We start from the raw sequence: 22,177 nt of genomic DNA, 5'->3' as shown, positions 1-22,177 counted from the left end.
TAAAGAGTAACCCCACTTGGTACAAGAAGAGTGCATAACAGAAAGTTTGGTTCTGTTTTTTCCAAAAGATAAAAGTGAGTGAGGAAGTGGGTTCTCTTAAACGTGTTTTGAAACTTTTTTCCTATTCAAAGATTTCTGGGAGAATTCAGGATTGTTTTAATTCAATCAAAATGCTCTTGACTCTCAGGGGTCTTCCAAATGTTTAGTGAAAATTGAGAGAGGAAAAAAAGAGTTTTGCAGGAGTTCTGTCTTTCTTCGCTGCAGTATGTAGATCCAGTTCTGGGTCAGAAGAAAGCTCTGATTTTTCAAGCAATTTTGGAAAATTGTTTTGAAGTGTTCCTTTGTAATGAAATTTGAGATTCTCGCTTGAGTTGGTACTGTTACTGGTGGAAAGCAAAAAATGGCTTGGATTTGTGCCTTCAGTGAAATAGAAAAGGAGCCAGGAAATTCACTGGGCAAAACTGCAAAATTGGATGGATTTGACATGCAGCATCTAACCAGAAAAAGAGGCCTTGGAACATATGTGTTTGCCAGGAAAGAAAACTGCTCTATTGAAAGGTTAATTTTCAGATGAGTTTTGGGAAATTTGAGATAAATAAATGAGATCAGACAAAAAACATAAGGCCTGGATCCTTTTTCCTGGGGTTTTCAGAAAATAGTCATTGCTTCCAGTGAAATGTTTTGACATATTCAGTAGGGAGAAAATGTTAATTGTAATGTTATGTATATGTGTTCTTAAAAACACTTGTGAATAAATCTTTTATTTGTTTTAAGAGTAACCAGAGAGTAAAAACACTGTTAAAATGTTAGCTGTGTTCTTCATTCCTTATGGTAAGTTTTATGCCTTCTAGGATGTTTCAATTCATTTTCAGCGTTCAGATGTACCAATTTGGAGACCATTCCTTTCCTTGTTTTATAGTTCAGTTGCAGTTTTTCGAGGAGTCTTATGACTAAACATCCACCCAGGGGTCTGCCTGGGTTTAGTCCCTCATCTTGTCTCATCTGTTGCTTGTTCTCTAATTCTTAACCTTCTTCCCTTGAATCCATGGCTCCTTTATAAAATCATCAGCACTTACAGACTCACAACAATGGTCCACTTGACTCTGTGTGTTGAAAACACCTGCTATTAAGCTGCTTGGTGGAAGGGACCGTGATTGACTTTCTGAATCGCCACCTCTACTCCCACCACCTCCCTGCTTTGTACTGAACAGATGCCCTATAGATGTTTGTTGAATGGCTGTAATACTCTCCTTTCTCCAGTCCTATGTGCCTGCCCAAAATTGTATGTTGCAATTGACTGGAGCTTTGTGTCCAAAGCGGAGGTACCACTCTTGAATATTACAACATCACATTGTCTGTGGTCCCTTAGGAAGGAAATACCAAGAGGTATTTCACAGGAACCCAAATGTACATGTTACCTCCCTAGGCCAACCCTGCCAACTAAGTCTCCAGAAGAAAGAGAAAGAAACTCCAGCTTCAAAGAAAGCAGCTTCCGGGACTTCCCTGGTGGTCCAGCGGTTACTCTGAGCTCCCAATTCAGGGGGCCCAGGTTCGATCCATGCACAGGGAACTAGATCCCGCGTGCTACAACTAAGACCTGGCACAGTCAAATAAATAAATAAATAAATATATATATATATATATTTTTTTTTTAAATTCCTTAATTTAAAAAAAAAGAAAGAAAGAAAAGAAAGCAGTGCCCAACCTTCCTGAATCATGATCTAGAACACACATGCTCACCACCATCCACATGGAGAAAACACCACTGGTCATAATCTTAGCAAGCTTTTAAGCTCTAATTTGGTATTTGTTCGCGTCTTATATGGTGATTCTCCTAGAAAATGCTTTTCCCTTTTGGATCACTATCTTTAAATGTCAAGTGCGTGAATACCACTTAAATCACAATTAAGCTTGAAGATCATCTCAAAAGCAGAACTGAATGGGAATAAAATGATACTTGTACGATCTGAAAAAGGATGGATATATGTATATGTACAACTGAATCACTTAGCTGTATGCCTGAAACTAACACAACATTGTGAATCAACTATACTCCAATATAAAATAAAAATTAAATTTAAAGAAGAGAGAAAGAGGTAGCATACTATAAAAAAAAGATAGTTGCACACAGCTTCCACAGACGACTGTTAAGAATGCTGTTACATTCTTAACTAACGCAACATTGTAAATCAACTATACTCCAATATAAAATAAAAATTAAATTTAAAAAAAAGAGAAAGAGGTAGCATACTATTAAAAAAAAAAAAGATAGTTGCACACAGTTTCCACAGACGACTGTTAAGAATGCTGTTACCCAGAATCAGAACAGGGACACTGCGCTCACAGAGGGGTGCTGTGCATTTAGGGTGTCGGTACACACTCCCCCCTCATGCACTTACAAACACAACCAAGACAGAATGAGCAAAGTGAAGTTAACTGGAGGTTTCATGTCGATTAGGCTAATGATGTAGAAAATCACCAGGAGCTAGGAGCAGAAGAGAACTTACAAGCACCAGCGGTATCTTCAGACGTGCCCTCTGTGGCGTGTTTTCAAAACTCGTGGCCCCTTTGTGTCATTAGGAAGATGGTTGGATCCTGCTTGAAAAGCCCGTCGGTGACATTCGACAACAGATGTAACCTCTAACGTTTGTGTGACTAGATTAATGTTCTGGAGTCAGTCCTCAGGCTCGTTACCACTGGATTTTCTCTGGTCCGTGCTAATAAACTAGATTATTGATTTTCGGATTTTCTGTGTATCCAAGGATAGTCTCTACAATGTCTTTATAATGTTTCGTGCTTCAGTTGTCAACCAAAATGACATAACAATGAGTAATCATTTTCTAATCACGTTGAAATAGGTTCCAAAACAGCGTATAAAATGGATCTAACCAGCTTCGGAGCCACAGAAACGTCGTTGCTGTCACTCCTCTGGCTGGGTGGAGGTCATCCCTACCTGCCTGCCATCTTCCCCAGGAATTAGCTGAATTCACAGCTTAAGACCTTGGATAGTCAGAAATCTGCTTTCCAATATGTTTGAATGGCAGGACAGCTCCAAAGACACCTCCACCTAAATAGGATTTTAGCCCATCAGGTGCTATTGCAAAGTACAGCAGGCTGGGTTGCCGTGTGGTGGGTGGTGTTTATTCATCTTCTCTTCTCCTTTCATGTGTATGGATGGACGATGCTCGCCGTATATGCCCAGCTCTCGGGGTGTATGGGCTGGGGATCGCATGCATAGAGTGCGTGTATATGTAAAGTAGAAACGGAACCTGGGCAACAAAATGAACTTCTGTGTGCAAGAACTCTATGAAGTACACCCAGCTGCCGGCAGCAACTGCTACATGCAGGCCACTGATTATTACGCATATTTCAAAGACAGTCCAGGTTACAGTGGTTGCAACGCTCAGGCTGTGCCCAGTAACAACATATATATGGAACAGGCCCGGGCAGTGAATCAGCCTTATACCTGTAGTTACCCTGGAAACATGCTGAAAAGCAAGGACTCTGACTTGGACATGGCCCTGAATCAATACAGCCAACCTGAATATTTCACCGAAGAAAAGCCTACTTTTTCTCAACTGCAGTCGCCATCGTACTCTCAGAAGAAAGGTAGGGACCATCTTACTTCCATTTGATCCAAGTTTCCATGTTTGTCTCTGGGGTGTTTGAAAGGGACAGTTTGCATCTGCTTCGTCAAATCTTTGACTTCGAACGCTGAATGTTTGAAATTTAAAATAGCAGGAAAGGAGAGGTTGCTAAGTGATCGAGAGGGGTCCTTGAACGACAGAGATTTCCAAGCACTTTTTTCTTCCGATATGAAAGCTGGATGGAGTTGGTTTTTGAGGCTGTGTGTATGTTACCGCTAAAGCGTGGGTGCGCACGCATGTGTGGATATATACTGCCTGTAGGGAATACTGTCAGCTTCTTTGCTAAAGAAAATACGTAAAGGCTTCCCCTTGGTGGACAGGGACACACTGTGGCATTTGAAGTGGGATCATTCTCCTCGGCTGAGGTTCAGATTTTAAAACTCATTTGACTTTTTCTTGGCACTTCATAGTAAAAGTTTATTTTAGGTAACTAGTAAAATATTTCCGTGATTTTTTTGACAGTACTATAATGTTGATATGTTGGGATTTGTAAATGTTCTTTTTAATATATTTACTTATCCATGTAAACTGTAAGGAATCTACTTGTAATCGCAACAAGCTGTAAGAATATAAAACTCAGAAAGAAACTGATACGCTTTATCTTGCCATTGTGTCCCTAAAGTTGGACATGTCTGCAATCATGTCAAATGAACTCTGTACGAAACAAAGTGATAGAGCCTTCAAAATATCCGATATTCAAACAAGTGCAACATCCTCTTCTTTTAATAGACACTGTGGCTTTCCAATGCTGTTTAATTTTCTATCGGTAGAATCTGTCTTGTATTACCAAAAACTAAAATAAAAGAGGCAAACTGGCAGTACTCAAGGAAATTAATAGCAACTGCCAGATAGAAATGCTTTTGAAAATAGCTTAAATTCTAGTGCAGATATCCCAGAAACTCATTTTTTCTGTGAACAATCCACTGGATATTGCAGAGGAAACCACATGTACAGGTTTCCATAATTTGCAAGAATATAATGCCCTCTGATCTTCAAAGATGAATTTCTCTATGAAATTATCTTAAAACATAATGTGGTTTATTTGATTGTGACTCCTATAAAAATTATCATTTGCTTTTCTTAATGCGACTCCACAATTAAAAGTAGCCTGTTTTGAAAGCGATTAAACAAAATTTAAAAAAACAAAAACTAAAACCCCTTTTAGTTTTTACCATATGCTGTATTTGTATTTTCTGTGCTATTCCGTAACTTCCAGATATGAAATATGAAGGGAATTAGAGCATAAAACATATTCAGAGTCGTTCATCTGATTTTCATTTAGCTTCACCTCCTCTTGAAAGGCATCAGAAGTTCTCATTTATTATAAGGGACACCCTAATGCGAATGTTTGAGGTAGATTGTGTGCTTTCTGTTTCATTTAATATTATACTTAAAAGTAATTTGTCTTTGAAAAGCAGTTAACACTGCCTCATTAGACATGCCTGGATATGCCTTTCCTTATGTTGTAGGATCTCAAGATAATATTGGTCTGTCTCTGTATTGGGGCATTCCACTATTCTTAAAAGTTCTTGCAAAACTTTACAGGCTTTTACTCTTTCTTCTTTTGTCTTTTCACTGTATTTTCTTCCACCTGTGCTGGAGAATATTTGCTTATAAAATGCTAAACCAGTGATTCTTTACTAATCAACTTGACTCATGAACCAGAGGCTAAGACACATTGTATGCATATATTGATGTAATTTCTCAAAGCCATATGCCATTGAAAGGCCACTGCCACCTGCCAAACTCACTCAATCAGAGCAGGCAAATATTCTTAAATGCGCCATTATTTACTGTTACAAGTCTTTAAGTAAATCCCAGTAAAACTAAACCCAGCTGTCAACTGTCTCTTAGGACAAAAGGTCGGACCCAACGCGTTTATCCATATTGATCCATTATTGATTTTTGCTGTTGTTGGAGAACATCAGTAGTATCTCCTTAAGGCAAAATTAAGACAATAAACAGGTGTTCACTGCAGCAGGCCTCATTATCCAATTGGATTTTTATCTATTTTCATGAAATTCATAATTGCTTCGTCTGTGCTTGTCATTGTCACAACTCTAGACACTCTTCAATAATGCAGCTGTCTTAACGTTTTCATTATTTTTTTAAGGATGGCTTATTCTCTAGCCTTTAGTTGGAGTTTTCTAGTATGTAGAGAATGATCCTCACCTTGTTTTAAAAAAAGTGTGTATAAGTACACATAGATAAAGTAAAGGAAGGCTACAGAACCCAGTGACAAGACTGGTTATCTCAATAACAGTCTTCAGAATGATTTAGTTCTCTTTGTGTTGTTGTTCTATGGTTTTACATTTATAGCCAAGAGGAGAAAACGTTACCAGGCTCCTGAAGCTCTGAGAACCTGAATTAAGGAAGAGTCAGAATGCAGTTCATTGAATCCAACTTAGAACAAAACTTTAAGAAGGGGGGGGGGGGCAGTATAATTTTCACATTGGGAGGGGCTGAAATGCAGACTGTGATGTCTGTCAAATTTTCCTATAGTATACGAGAAGAGACATTTTTAATTTTTTAAAGTTAGGGACAAATAAAAAGAACTCAACCAATCACTCAGAAGATACGAGCTCCTTATTTTTTAATCTTTCAAGTAACCTAGCCATGGTTTGTTATGTTAAAATCAGCCAACACAGCCAGTTCTGCCCCACTGGCCCCAGTTCCTGGCCCCAGCTAGGGAGGAAGGGGAGAGTAAGTTTAGAAATCAGACAGAGGGAAAGGGAATTGGCAGCCAGGGTGCTGTGACTTCTCCTTCGTGGCAGAGGTTTCAGCAGAGCTATAAGTCGATATCTTTTTTTTTTTTTTGGCAGTGGGTGCTGGCTGTTTCCACCAGAAATTCCAGTTACATTCCAAAGTCCCAAAAGAGCTTGAGTCTGGCCACTCTGCGGGCAGCTTGGCCAACTCACCTCTGGGTCTGTTTTCAACAGAATCCTTCCTTGGAGTGTCTGTCCTGTGCAACCCTCCTCCACAGGATCCTTTTGCTCAACATTCTCCGTACTATCTTTACAGGAATGGCATGTCCAAAAAGGTAGCTAGTGTGTTTGTATGCAAGTTGGTTATCATGTCCAAGAGGGTAAGAACTTCCTGGTTTTGAGCCAGGATCAAGGAGATGGCGTGTGTTTGTCCTGTTCCGTTTGGGGTTTTGACTGCACATGTGCTTGTTTTACAGCTGCATTCTTACTAGTGCAGAAAGAAATATTCGTACCTGAAGCAGAAACTCCACATACAGCTGTCCTTTCTGTATCTGTTTTCATTGCCCCTCTGCCTGCTGTCAGGAATCGAAGTCTTTTTTCATGTTCTGCAGCTCTGTTGACTGTATGTGAATAATTGTGTAGACATGAGAAATGGATTAAAAACAAGAGTTAAGCCCCAAAGAACTACGATCTCTAATTAGAATTTCCTTAGCCTCTTTTAAAGTTAAAGAAGAATTGCTATACAGTAGATTTGGGGATAGGGCGGTTCCACGGGCTGCCCTGAAAAAAATGTTACAGGAGAAACAAGTACCCTTAAACCCTAGAATCACACTCAGTCCAGTGAGAGGCAGGCAGAAAAGGAGACCAGAAAAGGGAAGATTCATGAGTCCCATTGCCATGAGCTTGAATATGAAATGATGGCACACTATCTCAACTTCTCTTTCTCAACCCTTCCTTCTCGCCTTCTCCCTCCCTTTGTCTCTTTCCCCTACTATTTCCCCTCTACCTCTCTCTCTCTCTCTCTCAGTCTTCCTCTTTCTTCCCCAGTCTCTCCTACCCCTACTCTTCCTCTCTAGTTGAATTTGTTTAATTTAAACACATATACGATCAGTCTGCCCAATGAACCAAGTGTTGTAGGCATCATGTCTTTACAATGTAATACTTAAGAGGTTAATGCAACTGCAGACTTTTCTGCAATGCTTATGTAATTGTTAGGATGCTGATGTAAACGAAGGATTTCAAGTTGGGCATTGCCACCCATATGCTATGAAGAGTCAACACCACTCCAGAAAATAATAGAACCATTTTTTAAAAAATACAAAACACATTTGTTGCATGAAAGTGCATCTCAGCACCCAGAAATGCAAGCAAAGGAAGGAACAATCGTCATTTCCAAACCAAGTCCAAGTGCAGACAAAGCATGAGCTGACTCTTCCTTCTTCTCTTTCCTGAGAATCAGGGACCTGTCTTGTCAAGGCACGTCCTTCAGAGATTTCATTGTATGCCCATCCTCGGGCATCCACTGCTACTCCTCGAGATGAAAGCTAACAGCAAGAATCCAAGGTCTTATGAGAAACTGAAGTCAGGTGCCGGCAGGCTTGGGAAGGAATGTTGGAGCTGTCTATTTCCTGCATAGGGGGTTCACGTCCACCACCTCACATCCCTCCACAAAATCGTTTCCACAAACTCAAAGCTTTTTTCTCAGCTCCCAGCATTCAGGTGCATCCAGCCTGAGGTCCAGTTGCTTCCCGCTCTACCATCTGCTCTGGGCCAGCTTTTAGGACCCCCTTCCTTGTCCTGATACCACCCAGTGCTCGCTTAGGCTCTGCATTCTCCCTTTTCCACACCCTCATGACCATGGCGCTTCCGTGCGCTGTCCTTGGTACCAGGCTCCTCTCAGTGCCCTCTCTACCAGCTGCTTTAGAGAATTTCCTCCGTTGTCCAAGGAGACTCCCAGAGTGGTTGGTCACTCCACCCACCCCCGTTCCTTGTCTACAGAAACTGCCCGCCATGCCATCCTGTCCTCTTCTCTGCGTGTCCCCCCTCTTCTCCCCCAGAGCCTCTGCTTCTGGTCACTCGGTGGCAGTTCCTCCCTGCCCTCTCCACCCACCCTCAAATGTTCAGACCCTTTCCATGACCTGTTGGATCAAACACGAACTCCACCACCTCTTCCCTGCCCCAGAGAGTTCCGTCTGGATTCTGGTTTCGTGCTTCCTCCCATACACTCTGTTCCAGAAATCTCAGCCAGTCTCCTCTCTCAGCCATCCTGCCCCCCATCCCTGAACCAATGATACTTTTTTCCCAGCCACACCCCAGTGTGCACCCTGCCCTTCTCAGCCTGCATCACTTCAGGTCACTGATTCAGCTCACAGCTCATCAGCCTCTTCTATTTAACCAGCACCGTATTCTCTCCAAAAGCCCTGCTCCTGACCAGCCCTGACTTCAAAGACAAGTATCCCTTGCGTAATATAATAGTGCTGAATCATTTGTGTAAATCACCTCTTTTTGAGGAAAATAAAATATATACAATGTGTATTAAACCAGAGTTTCTCCATCTTGGCGCGAATGACTTTTGAGGCCAGATATTCTCTGTCGTGGGGCTGAACTGCACCTTGTAGAATGCTCAGCGGCATCCCTGGCCCCCTCACCCAGTTGTGACAACCAACAGTGTCTCGAGATATTGCCACGTGTCCCCTTGGGGGGCAAAATCACCCTCAGTTGAGAACTACTGCATTAAAAGCACTTAATATTTAGAGAACATCTGAAATAAAGGATCTTTTGTAAAGGTTCTTTGTGTCATGTGAAAAATCCCTTCTTGGCTTTCAAATTTAAGAGTTTAGATCTTTGTACATTGAATCGTTTCAAAATGGAGTACACTTGAACATACATATACATATGTACCTGAAACATTGCTACTTACATATATGTGTTAGAGATCATTCCCATGGTCTGGATCGGGTGCTTTTCATCTTATAGGCTCGTTTACGTCAACTCTGTCTAGATCGTAAGCACACGAAGGCGGTAACCTCCTATACTTCCCACTCTGTGAAGTGCACATTTAAGCGGCCGCAGGGATGCCTTCAGGAACCCAGTGCAGCTTAGAACAACAATGACGTCATCCTGATGACAAACCCATTTGCTCCTTCCCTTCCTGACATCATGCTGAAGAGCTGGTACCCCACATTTTTAGATCTAGAGCCTTGAGTCTCATTCTGAATGGATATTCAGATTTTAGAAAGGCACCCATTTTTCTCAAACATGCAGGGCATGAAACAACTGTGGATGCTTCTGTGTAAGTCTGATGCCATAAATTGACTCTCAAAGCAAAATCAGAGGCAGCCACGGTGCCCGTTTCTGATGACCCTGTCTGCTCTCCCCCTTTCCCCATTCTTTTTTTTTTGGCTGCGTTGGGTCTTTGTTACTGCACTCAGGCTTTCTCTAGTTGTGGTGTGCGGGCTTCTCATTGCGGTGGCTTCTCTTGTTGCAGAGCACGGGCTCTAGGCAAATGGGCTTCAGTAGTTGTGGCACGTGTGCTCAGTAGTTGTGGCGCACAGGCTTAGTTGCTCTGCGGCATGTGGGATCTTCCCAGACCAGGGCTCGAACCCGTGTCCCCTGCGTTAGCAGGCGGATTCTTAACCACTGAGCCACCAGGGAAGTCCCTCCCCATTCTTCTAATACACTTTACCTTTCTAACCCTAAACAGGTTAGAAAACAGGAACTGATTGGGAATTCCCTGGCGGTCCAGTGGTTAGTACTCGGTGCTTCCCCTGCCATGGCCCAGGTTCAATCCTTGGTCGGGGAACTAAGATCCCACAAGCTGGGGCTTCCCAGCTTTCAAGGTATGGAGCAAAGATGCTCAGTGATGCCATGCGGGGAAAAGCGGAGAGATGGTGCTGTTCTGAAGAAAGATTTCATGAATGGGAGCCTCTGGGTAGCTCTACTGGGAATTTGCAGACAGCAATGAAAGAACACCTTTAAATTTAACACTGCTTCAAGTTTGAACTCCATTTCTTACACACAGCCATACATGGCTGTTAAGCAGATGGATGGATAGATGGATGGGTGGATGGATGGATGGATGGATATAGTGTTTATCAGAGGGTTAAATATTAATGTGATGCAAAACATTATCTAGTACCAAGAATTACATATAATAAGAGTCAGGTTTCGTATCTTAGGAAAAAGCTAAGCAATGAACTCTTCAAGATTTTTTAACTATATAAAGAAATGACATCAGGAAGAAGGTGCCAGTGGGGAAAAAAAAGCTTAAATCAGAAGGGCCTGAGCTGTGGGATGATTTGAAGACGTTCCATTAAAATTGGAAAAAAAGGGGAGACGCAAGAGGGAAGAGATACGGGAGCATATGTATATGTATAGCTGATTCATTGTGTTATAAAGCAGAAACTAACACACCATGGTAAAGCAATTATAGTCCAATAAAGATGTGAAAAAAAAATTGGAAAAAAAGACTAAACTTGCTAATGGTTTAGCTTCCTTCAGGGTGTGAAAATATATTCTCATCCGATAGCCTGACCCAAACCACTCAGGGTTCTTAGCACTAACTTCTCCATGAATCAGTACTTTTCTGAACTGCCCAAAGGATTCCCCCCCCACCAATAATAACCACTGCTCCTTTTAGATGCCAGGACTGGTTGTGCTAGGCAAGTGGTCTGACACAGAAGGAAAGATTAGCCAGGTTGGAAATGGTCTCTGAGCTCACCTCCTCTCCACTTCTGCTGGCTTGACCTGCCTAAGCAGCTCCTCCTCCTTTACACCTGCCCCCAAGATCTGCCTTATGTTCTATTCCTAAGGACTGTGTGTCTGCCAGCGTGACAAGGGAGGGGCCAGTGTTTCTTCTCCTAGGACCTGAGATGCTGTTATAATTCACTCAAAAGAGTTAAACTAGCCAGCCTTCTGATTTTACCCATTCATGGGAAACCAGGTGAATTGCATTCAGTGCAAACCAAGAAGGCAAGCTTGCGCCCTGTTGCATGATTTCTAGCGCAAATGCGCACACAACTTTCCTTCCACATACAAGTCCCTCTGAGGATGAAATTTTTAAAAATTACTGTTACCAATGACACGGGTAAACCTCGAAAACATTGTGCTAAGTGAAAAGCCAGTCACAAAAGAATACACGTTGTACCATTCCATTTGTATGAGATGTCGAGAATAGGCAAATCTGTAGAAACAGAAAACAGATTAGTGGTTGCTTAGGGCAGAGCAGGTGGAGGAGATGGGAGGGATAGGGAGTGACTTCTGAAGGTACAAGGTTTCTTAGGGGGATGATGAAAATGTTCTAAAATTGATTGTGGTGATGATTTCACAACTCTGTGAACATATTAAAAGCTATTGAATTGTATGGTATGTGAATTAGGTCTTGATAAAGCTCCTAGCAAGAAAGGTAAAAAAAGATAATGTTAGTAATTTTTTATCATGTCAACCTATTTTACATGCAGGGTAATATTTAGCAATTAATCAGACGTTTCCAAGTGTCCACTAAAAACATCTCCAAGTCCTTTGTTGAACAAACAGGTGGAGTTTGCTTTCATGATAATAGGCTTGATAAAGTGACAGCATGGTTTATTAGTCTAAGAAATAACGCATCTGAGAATGTAAAAGCTGGGCAAAATATATCATCCTTGCACTATCACAAATAGTCATGGGCCTTACCTGTTTTCGGGCGTGATTAACCACGCTTCTTTAATAGTCACCTGGGACATCTTGCAGATGCAATTCTCAGGTGAGCAGCCAGGCCTCCAGGATGTGCTTCTCATATTTGTTTCCAGGCAGAACACGATACTGACATTCCATGAGTAAGCACTCCTGGCAGCATATATTTTCCTTGGCTGGGCATATTGGCTGGCATGTGACTCATTTGGGGAGCATGAAAAAGCAAAAGGATGGAGACCCTGAGACAGAAGAGCAAGCAGTGGTTAAGTTCTCTAGGAGAACTGGTTACCATGTGATGTTGTCAAGTACATGCTGTAACCTTAAGAGAATCCCCACCTACCTATTCACTATGTGTGGGATTTCACTCACTGGTGACAGTTATTTAATGATGGATAATGGACTTAGGTATAATGATTGATGTATCATTGCTTGTGGTGACTGTTCTGGGTAAATAAGATGCTTCTGAATTAATATTTTAGAGAAAAGAAAGAGATGCGTGGGGTGCACTAGTGAGATCACGTAAGCAACTGCTACCAACTTAAGTAGATGTTTGTGTAGACGTTTTGATGATTTAACTAAAGACATAGTTAATCACCTATTCATTCACCCACCAAGAAAATAATGTAGGAGAAATAAGAGAACAAAGCAAACCACGCTTCAGACTAGCAGTCAGAAAACAGAAGGAGGGACTTCCCTGGTGGCTCAGTGGTTAAGAATCCGCCTGCCAACGCAGGAGACATGGGTTCGAGCCCTGGTCCGGGAAGATCCCACATGCCGTGGAGCAACTAAGCCTGTGTGCCACAACTACTGAGCCTGAGCTCTAGAGCTCACGAGCCACAACTACTGAGCCCACGAGCCACAGCTACTGAGACCCTGTGCCACAACTACTGAAGCCACTGCAATGAGAAGCCCGCGCACCACAACAGAGTAGTCCTACCAGCTGCAACTAGAGAAAGCCCGCGTGCAGGAATGAAGACCCAACGCAGACAAAAACAAATAATAAATAAATAAATTTATATTAAAAAAAAGAAAACAGAAGGAGCCCATTCCACTCATACATTGAATTATCACTGGATTCCAGGGTCCACAGGAACTTTAAAGGCCAAACAGTTCAACCATCTACATAAATTGCTGAGCTACAGAGAAGAGAAAACTTCAGTGTCCTACTGCCAACACCAAAGAGTAAAGCAGGCTGGTAGTGGTGAGGTAGGGGGCGAGATGGCAAGGGTCCTGCTTCTTCCTAACTCTAGTGGATATTCTCCGGCCCTCCCAAGGCATGTCCCTCAAGCAACACAGTGTCCAACTGCAGTACAGTTTGTTCCCAAACATGAGATTAGAAGGAAAAGACCTGCAGTTTCTCTCCCTTCTCTCTGCCATCTGCACCTGATACCAAGAACCCAAAGGTCTTTGCTCAACCGTATATAACCTCTAGTTGTAAGAGATCAAGATGTAGCTTTCCTATGCAGATGGTGAACAGGCACGTGAAAAGATGCTCAACATCACTATCAGGGAAATGCAGATCAAAACCACAAGAAGATATCACCTCACACCTGTCAGAATGCCCATGATGAAAAAGAACACAGATAACAAATGTTGGTGAGGATGTAGAGAAAAAGGAACATTTCTACACTGCTGGTGGGAACGTAAATTGGTACAACCATTATGGAGAACAGTATGGAGATCCCTTTAAAAAACTAAAGATAGAGCTACCATATGACCCAGCAATTCCACTCCTGGGTATACACCAGAATAAAACAAAAACACTAATTCGAAAAGATACATGCACCACAATGTTCATAGCAGCATTATTTGCAATAGCCAAGACATGGAAGCAACCTAAGTGCCCATCAACAGATGAATGGGTGAAGAAGATGTGGTATGTATATACAATGGATTACTACTCAGCCGTAAAAATGAATGAAAATTTGCCATTTGTAACAACGTGGATGGACTTGGAGGGCATTATGCTAAGTGAAATAAGTCAGACAGAGAAAGACAAAAATTGTATGAGATCACTTACATGTGGAATCTAAAAAATACAACAAAATAGTGAATATAACAAAAAAGAAGCAGACTCACAGATATAGAGAACAAACTAGTGGTTACCAGTGGGGAGAGGGAAGGAGGAGGGACCCGATGGAGGTCGGGGAGTAAGAGGAACAAACTGTTAGGTATTAAAATAAGTTACAGGGATATACTGTACAACATGGGGGATATAGCCAATATTTTATAACTATAAATGGAGTATAACCTTTAAAAATTGTGAATCACTATATTGTACACCTGTAATTTATATAATATTGTACAGCAACTATACTTCAGTAAGAAAATTTAATTTTAAAAAATGTAGTTTCCTGACAACATGGATATGTATTTTCCATCTGCCTTTAACAGGAGGTGCGTGCTTTAATCACTGGATTACTTTGTTAGCTAAGTTACTCTGTGGGACTTCCCTGGTGGTCCAGTGGTTAAGACTCCGCACTTCCAAATCAGGGGGCACGGGTTCGATCCCTGGTGGGGGAACTAAGATACCACAGGCCACGTGGCGCAGCCAAAAAATTTAAAAAGTTTTTAAGTAAAAAATAAATTAAAAATAAAAGTTACTTTGTGTTTTATGAGTATGTGTTTCAATGCACACACACACATATGTGCACGCACAAACATACTAATCTACGATGTAGAAACCAAAATGCTACAGTGATTATCTCTGTGGTAGAAAGTTGATAGGTTAGTCTGTTTTTTGCTAATTTATGTCTTTTAGTTTTTCTACAATGAATTGTATTACTCGTGTAATTTTTTATTTAAAAACTCTGGACTTTATTAGGAACTAATATACACATTGTTTTTGATTCCTAAAGGCTGACCACTGGAAAATGTGAGTTAGGTCCAGAGTATTTCTGACCATTTTCACGATGACTCTCCCCGCAATTCTACACACTTGATAACTAGTTGGTTCTCTAGACACATAGCCCTGTTGGAATTTTTATGTTGTTTCTTTTTATGGATTTCTTTTTTTTTTTTTTTTTGTGGTATGCGGGCCTCTCACTGTTGTGGCCTCTCCCGTTGCGGAGCACAGGCTCTGGATGCGCAGGCCCAGCGGCCATGGCTCACGGACTTAGTTGCTCCGCGGCACGTGGGATCTTCCCAGACCGGGGCACGAACCCGTGTCTCCTGCATCGGCAGGTGGACTCTCAACCACTGCGCCACCAGGGAAGCCCTTTATGGATTTCTTTATTCCCAAAACTGTATTTGGAATAAATCAATGCCCCGTGAGTTTTCCCGTAGATTTTATTAGTATTTCTCCTTAAACTTGAGCACCATCAGTTACCTAGTGGACAGTGGCATACCAGCTTGGGATTTGGGGTTTATGATCACGTAAAGAGGAGACCTAACCAGCAAGCAAAGACTCTTTTTGAGTGTAATGAATAGTGGTTTTTATAGACCAAAGTAGACAGCTGAGCAAGGTGTATAAAATTCAGACTTCAGATCTCCCCTTTTGGTGATGGCACCTCAACCAAACTTGCCTGGACGTAGTGATTTTCATTTCTCTGCTGTGGGAGCATGGCATCTCCCTTAAGCTGTCCTTAGCCCCGTGCCACTCAAGTAAACCCAGTGATGAGAGCCATCAAAGAAAGTGGGACCGAATCCAGTTGATTGGTGAGTGTGCGTGTCCGCAGATCACTAAGTCTTAGATGCACTTGAATCTGGACGTCTCAGTGTTCATCTGAGTGGAATTTTGGTTTGTTTTTTTGTTTGTTTGTTTTTTGTTTTTTTTATACCGAAGTTCAAACTTTCTAAGGCAGTTTTCATGAGGCTGGAAGTTTGGGCTCCTGTGTCTGCATTGCCACCTCTCTCAGAAACCCAAGCCGAGATCCTCAGCCTTCTCACGCACATCTCCAAACTAAATTTACCACATTTTGTTTATCCATTTATGATTTGATGGACATTTCAGTGGTTTCTACATTTTGAATTTTATGAATAATGCTGCTTTGAATCTTCATGTATGAGTTTTTGTATGGATACATGTTTTCAGTTCTCTTGGGCATATACCTCAGAGTGGAATTGCTGGGTTATATGTCACTTTGTGTTTAACCTTTTGAGGAACTGCCAGTGGTGTTTGGTTGTGCTATCATAATATCACAAGTTTGCAGAATCTTTTTTTTTTTCCGATGGCCTTATTCATTCTACCTAAAGTTAACTGTCTATTTTTAGAAAAAGACCAACATAACTTAACCTGGAGGGCTGGAAGTCAGGAGATCTGGATTTTAGTCTCTGCTGTTAATTTCTAGTGTGAGCCTGAGGAAGGCCAAACCTCTGAAGGCCTGTTCACCTCAAAACTACCTGCTCTCCCAGGACCTTTCCAGCTATAAAGTTTTCTGAATTTATTGCATGCTGCCTTGGTTCCAAAGTGGATCAAGTCCCCTAAGAACAAGTTCAGAAATAAGCCTTTTGAAAGAGGCTGTGTTATCCAGAGCACCCCAGGTGTCTCAAATCCCAGCCTCTCTGGATCTCTCCATATAAGCCCAGGCCCAGGGATTCGCAATTCTAGATGTACATTAGAATCACCCAGAGAGCTTTTAGGAAATTCAATGCCTATGTTTCCACACCCTAAAGCCATTGAAATAAGATTCTCTGGGGATTGGTCTCTCAGATTCAGTATTTTTAAACAGTTGATTCTAAGATTCAATCATTTTAAACAGGGTGATTCTAAGGTCTAATCAGGAATCTATTGTATTACAGTGTTAGGAAGAAGAAAAGAAACTGTTTCCCCTGTTTAGTAATCTAAATTAGTGATTGGGCTGTGAAAATGGGTACCAATCCTTTCAGGAGCAAAGAACAGGTTGCTCTTGAGAGATCTTATACTTTCTTTTTAATAATTACCCATAATGTTATGTATAACAAAAATGATAAATCCACTTATAAATAAATTTTTTAAAAAATCCCGGCCTCTCTGCCACATCCATTGGCTGCCAAGAGCCTCGGGGCCTGTTTCCACCTGCACAGCAAGAGTGAGCGCACCTGTTTCTAAGGCATTCCAAAATCCCGGGCCTAATGTTAACTCTGTAAATGTGAACTGAGGTCCTAGGGAAATATAAGATACTGAGAAAGTGTATTAGGTCACTTTTTAAAATGTTTTCTTGTTCAATGTTTTCCTTACCTTGCATATTTAAAACTAAATGATCACAAGATGTAAACTGTAAAGCAAAAATTGTATTAAAATGTACAGAACAAGTCAGCCCTGCCTCCTCATTCACCTTCCTCCTGTCCTCTCCTGGTCCTCCTCCGGGCTATGGTGTGTCTTTAACATGATATTGTTCTCTCACACGCTTCTTCTTTCCTTCTTCACAGGCTACATCCCCAGTTACTTAGACAAGGACGAGCTATGTGTCGTGTGTGGTGACAAAGCCACCGGCTACCACTACCGGTGCATCACGTGTGAAGGCTGCAAGGTAACTGCCCTGGGGCCAGTGAGCCCCGATCCAGCCCCTTCCAGGAGTCCTCCAGAATGCAACCTGAAGTTTAAGTTCCTATTAGAGCCAAATTCCCACATTCAGGGCCTGTGTTCATCCTCTTCATTTTGGGGGGAGTATTCAAGAACTGAATTTTTTTCTCCCCAAACCAAAAATAACTCGATGAAGTTGTGGGACAGTGTGAGGTCTGGTGTTTTAGACAGGGAGAAAATTGATCAAATGAGAAGAAATTAATAAAAGCCTCCCTATGAGTTTAAAAATGCATAGATATTTTATAACATACTATCATCCCAAGAAATAACCATTTCTCCTCCTGTTTTATCTCCACTGTTTAAGGAGACAGAGTTCACTCCAACCACAAGCTATTTGCCAGTGTGACTCTGAGAGAATTTGCTCACTTTTAAGGGTTCCATTAGGGAATATCTTTGAGGCTACTTAGGTTCAATTATATTCTGAAATTATCCAAACTGGCTTATGGCACAGCCTGCAGTAAGTAAATTCTGGTCGTCCATCAGCTAATTACACACTCTCCAGACCCATCTTCAGGAGACACTTGACAAGAAGACACCAGTGATCAACAGTTTACCTCCCAAAAGTGAACCTGAATTTGCCTACTTACATTTTCATTATCAAAGTGAAGATGAGTTTCTGGCAAACATGTTTTGGTCCAACAGCCTAGCCTAGAAAATAAAGTCCACTATAAAGGTAAACAAAGCTGAACCCAATGCGTTCAGCTAATGTTTTATAAAGGAGGTAGTAAGTCAGAGAAAGGCTTTAATTTTTTGTTGAATGTTTTATTTACCTTCTATGTTTTAAACTAAATTATCAGAAGATATGAACCCTAGAGCAAAAATCGTATTAATGTTTATAAAACAAGTCCGTCTTTCCCCCTCCGTCACCCACCTCACTCCCTCCTCTCCTTTCCTCCTTCTTACTACCCTCTTTTCTCCTAACCTTTGACCCTAAACCACCAAAATCAACACGTTAGGTCTGTTTCATAGCAACCTGTCTCATTTCCCTGGTGGAAGATTTTCCATGCAAACTCCCTACTTTTTGTGCACGAAATTAGGAAACATGTAGCCTACTGATGTGTTGAGATGATCTATCCATTGAAAAGAGGTCATTTTCAAGATCTCAAGGCAAAACTTATTTTGGAATGTGATGTAGTATGTTCTCATTCATCCAGGCCCCTTTGATATAGAATGTGTCACCTTTTAACAAAGACTCAGCTAAAGTTTGCTATTACATCTGTGGAAATAATGTCTTAAGGAGTTTAATGGAATTAATTACAAATAAGTTGCAGCTGTTTATTAACTGGGACACTTGCAGACTGTCTCTTGAAAGCCCAATTCTATCAGCTTGCTTTGAAAGTAATAAAACTGCATGAGTTTAGATACTTTCTCTCATTCCAAAAGCTTACTAATTCAAATGGGTCTTTTTTCTAAATTAGCCCCAGTTCATAAGGCTTTTACCTACCTGATTATGCAGCGTTGAGATTCTCTCAAATCAGTTTTTAATGACAAATTTTGAATTCTGGGGGAGACTCTAATGACAATTCCATTTATTACTCAACTCCCAAAGTTACTCTGAAGACCAAATGTGCCTTACAGAGGACTTAATGATCATTAGCGATTGACTTAAACAAAGGAGAACCAAGCTTATTAACCTATTAATACGTGTCTCTGACTTAGGTATGTCTTCATGATGATCAAGAAATCTACTACCCTCTTATCCCAAGATCACAGGATGTTTGGGGCCTGATTCAGCTGAGGTTTACTTAAAAGAATCAATCATGTAGCAGAAAGCTAGATTTCTCAGCCCTGGTGCCTTTGTCTCGGATCAGAATCCTGTTTCCAGGATAGCCCCAATCATAAAATCAGAAAGCCTTCCTAGGGCGGTTACACAGATCATTTAATGTAAGGACAGTGTCTTGGAAAAAGACAAAAGAGGTGGTCAAATGAAACACAGTTTTGAAAAATGGCCAAAGGTGAAAAAAGTTGCGCTTCACATCTTGTTTACTCAAGCCTGTAATTTGCAAGTATTTTTACCCCATACTCCTAGTGTGTAGAGGGAGAATCTTTTTTGCCTGTTTCTGCCCTGAAGACAGTGGAAATCTTTTGAAGATGTTTCGTCTGTTGTGATGGGCCAGTTTTCATGCATCTTTTGTAGAAAGAATGTTGACACTGCCCCGGGTAAATCACTTTTTAAAGAGAGACTCTAAGCTTTTTTAACAGTTGCCCAAATATTGAACTGGGAGGGTGACAGTTCCTTGTAGCACTGATTAGTACGTCATTTTGGACCACTAAGGAATGGATCCAGTTCTTCTCAAAATGCAGAGAAACGAGTCTGATGTTGATTTATAAAGCAAAACCTCCACTCACCCACACATCATCAATGAAAGATATGTTCTTATTCAGTCCCTGGGACATCTCTTTTGTCAGCTCACTGCTAAAAAGAGCTTTTTATGAGTAGATTCTGTTAAGTATTTTCTAACCAAGTACACATCCCAAAATTAATTTTTGTCCCTTTTTAAAATTAAGGGACCTACCATCTTTAACATTTACTCACATAAAGTGGTCCCTTCACGTGGGAAAATATGTTTTTAGCATAGCTTAGGGAAGGCCAACATCTTAAAAGGGATTTGGTCCATGAAGTGTCCGAGAAGACAGCAAGATAAGCCACAGAAAAGATGGCACTATGAATAGCAAAGCCTGCTACCTCAACATTTTTTCCAAATAAGCCAAGTATAAGTTATTTCATTCATTCTTTGTAAAAGCTCAGACTAGCCTTTTTGGAGAAATGAACGTTACCTCTGCATCTGGTATATAAGCTGTTCCCACCTTCCTGTTGTCTTACTCCCCAGTAGGCTCCCGCCACCCAGAACACAAGCCAGCGTGAGCAGATGGGGGAGAAAAGGTCTCCCAGCTCCACAGTAACGATTTCCCATCTTCAGAGCAGCAGTCATGCTCACTGGAGGCCCCGGACTTAGGTCGCTTTGCATCCTCCAGAAAGAGGATGCTAGACAGTCCCCCCTCCTCCCTGTCTGTGACATATGTCTCCTTGCTAGAATCTCTGAGTTTCTTCTGTCTTTCAAGCAAGTGTAACCCTTGAAGGGTGGATTGGAGGGAGGGGGATAGGGTAGAGGAGTGGGGGCAGCTTGTTTTTCATTCTGTGCAGGCCCTGACATCCAAGCTTTGGCAGGACCGCCCACCTTGAACACCCGGGAAACACATGTCAGCAGCTGACTCGTGTGTGCTTTAGGGAATCTTAGGGCAGTTCATCGATGTCATTCAAACTAATGGACTCAGTGTTTAAGGATGCAAAGCCAAATACAATATGACAGTTCTTCTGTTAGGAATTGAACAATAGTAGTATCAGGGGTTTGCAAACATGCCCTGAAACCAAGTCTATGAGTTTCAGTTACTGCTGTCATTTTTCCATTTTATTCTGCTATGCCCAGTAGAAAATCCTACCTTGGACCTTTTCATTACAAGGAAGAGCTCCTGTGTCTGAGTGAGGAATATGCAAGTGGTATAAGTACATAAAGCCAGGGCAAGTTAAACGGGGTAATTATAATTTAGGTTAGCCTAGATGAACTGGCATTTCCGTCCAATTTATGCAACAAAGTTGGAGGTCCCTTTAAGGTTTAGTGGACCACATCCTTCAAAATGTGTCGTGCCTTGCTATTCTACTAAACCATAAAATGATGTGGTTATTTTGAGGGGTGGGTGAGAGGGGACTGTTTATAATATGTTCATCTAAAACATTTAAATAATACAGTAAAATTGGACTCAATCTATATCATGTAAGCCAACTCCTGGGTTCCAGGCCGAGTTCCAGCATGTACTTTCCATGTGATTTGGGGCAAGTGATTTAACCTGTCTAAGGCTTAGTTTTTTAATCCCCACAGCGGAGATATTAAGAATACTGACCTCAGAAGGTTGTGGGGGAGACAGAGGCCATGGCACTTGTCTGCAGCACTTTGCAATGCGCCCCTCACAATACATGCTTTCTGCCGTTATAAATTCCTACCAGACTTATCATGTCCAGAAAGGTTCTCATATGACACAGCCTTGAGGATGTTATGTAAGTCACCAAAGCCTGGAACTGCATTGTATTCTCAGGTGGCCCTCTCCCATGCCTTGAGACAAGAAGAAACATTGAACTTTAGGGTTCATGTCTACAGATATTGGAGAAAAAGGGTGCTAGGAAAGGAAAACTCCAGTGCCATGAGCTCTGGGAAATATTTGGTAAAGAACTTGGAATTTTCTCCTCCCCAAGGACTGTTGTTTCAAGGGCTATCTGAGCTGGTCATGGCCATCTCAAAAGAGTTGAAAACCAGAATTAAACCAAATCTCTAAAGGCAATTAATGCGTCCCTTTAAATACTAAATGATTAAATTAACTAATTAATAGGGCATCACAAGTATTCAGCTCTTATTTCTCCAGTATAAAGTGTAGCAAACCTCTTCAGAGCTTCATTTAGCAACACAATTATGGCATGAAATAATATTATTTATTTATATGACTCATCATTTAGAAAACATAAACGCGAACATGAGATCTTCCCGTTAGCCTTGAGTAAATGCCAAAAAGATAAGAAGAGACTCCATAGCCTCTGACATCTCCCTCAGATTTAGAATTATTTAGATTCACTTTGGGCCAACTGCCCTATATTTGAA

At 41.3% G+C, this 22,177-nt stretch overlaps 1 protein-coding gene across 37 annotated transcripts in view; it reads left to right on the top strand.

Annotated features, from left to right (window-relative positions):
• Positions 1–22,177, top strand: part of THRB (thyroid hormone receptor beta) — a 380,110-nt gene that overhangs the window by 335,606 nt on the left and 22,327 nt on the right. For 36 of the 37 annotated variants that reach the window (XM_067033888.1, XM_067033884.1, XM_067033879.1 and 33 more), the window contains one exon: positions 17,375–17,475. In XM_067033888.1, coding sequence (XP_066889989.1) covers positions 17,375–17,475 — 101 coding nt within the window. Of the gene's footprint in view, positions 1–3,266; positions 3,610–17,374; positions 17,476–22,177 lie in introns of those variants that run through there. The other variant, XM_059064628.2, reaches the window with a different exon arrangement.

The sequence above is a fragment of the Kogia breviceps genome, chromosome 5, assembly GCF_026419965.1.
Source record: "Kogia breviceps isolate mKogBre1 chromosome 5, mKogBre1 haplotype 1, whole genome shotgun sequence".
Classification (NCBI taxonomy): domain Eukaryota; kingdom Metazoa; phylum Chordata; class Mammalia; order Artiodactyla; family Physeteridae; genus Kogia; species Kogia breviceps.
This window is presented reverse-complemented; position numbering and strand designations above follow the sequence as displayed.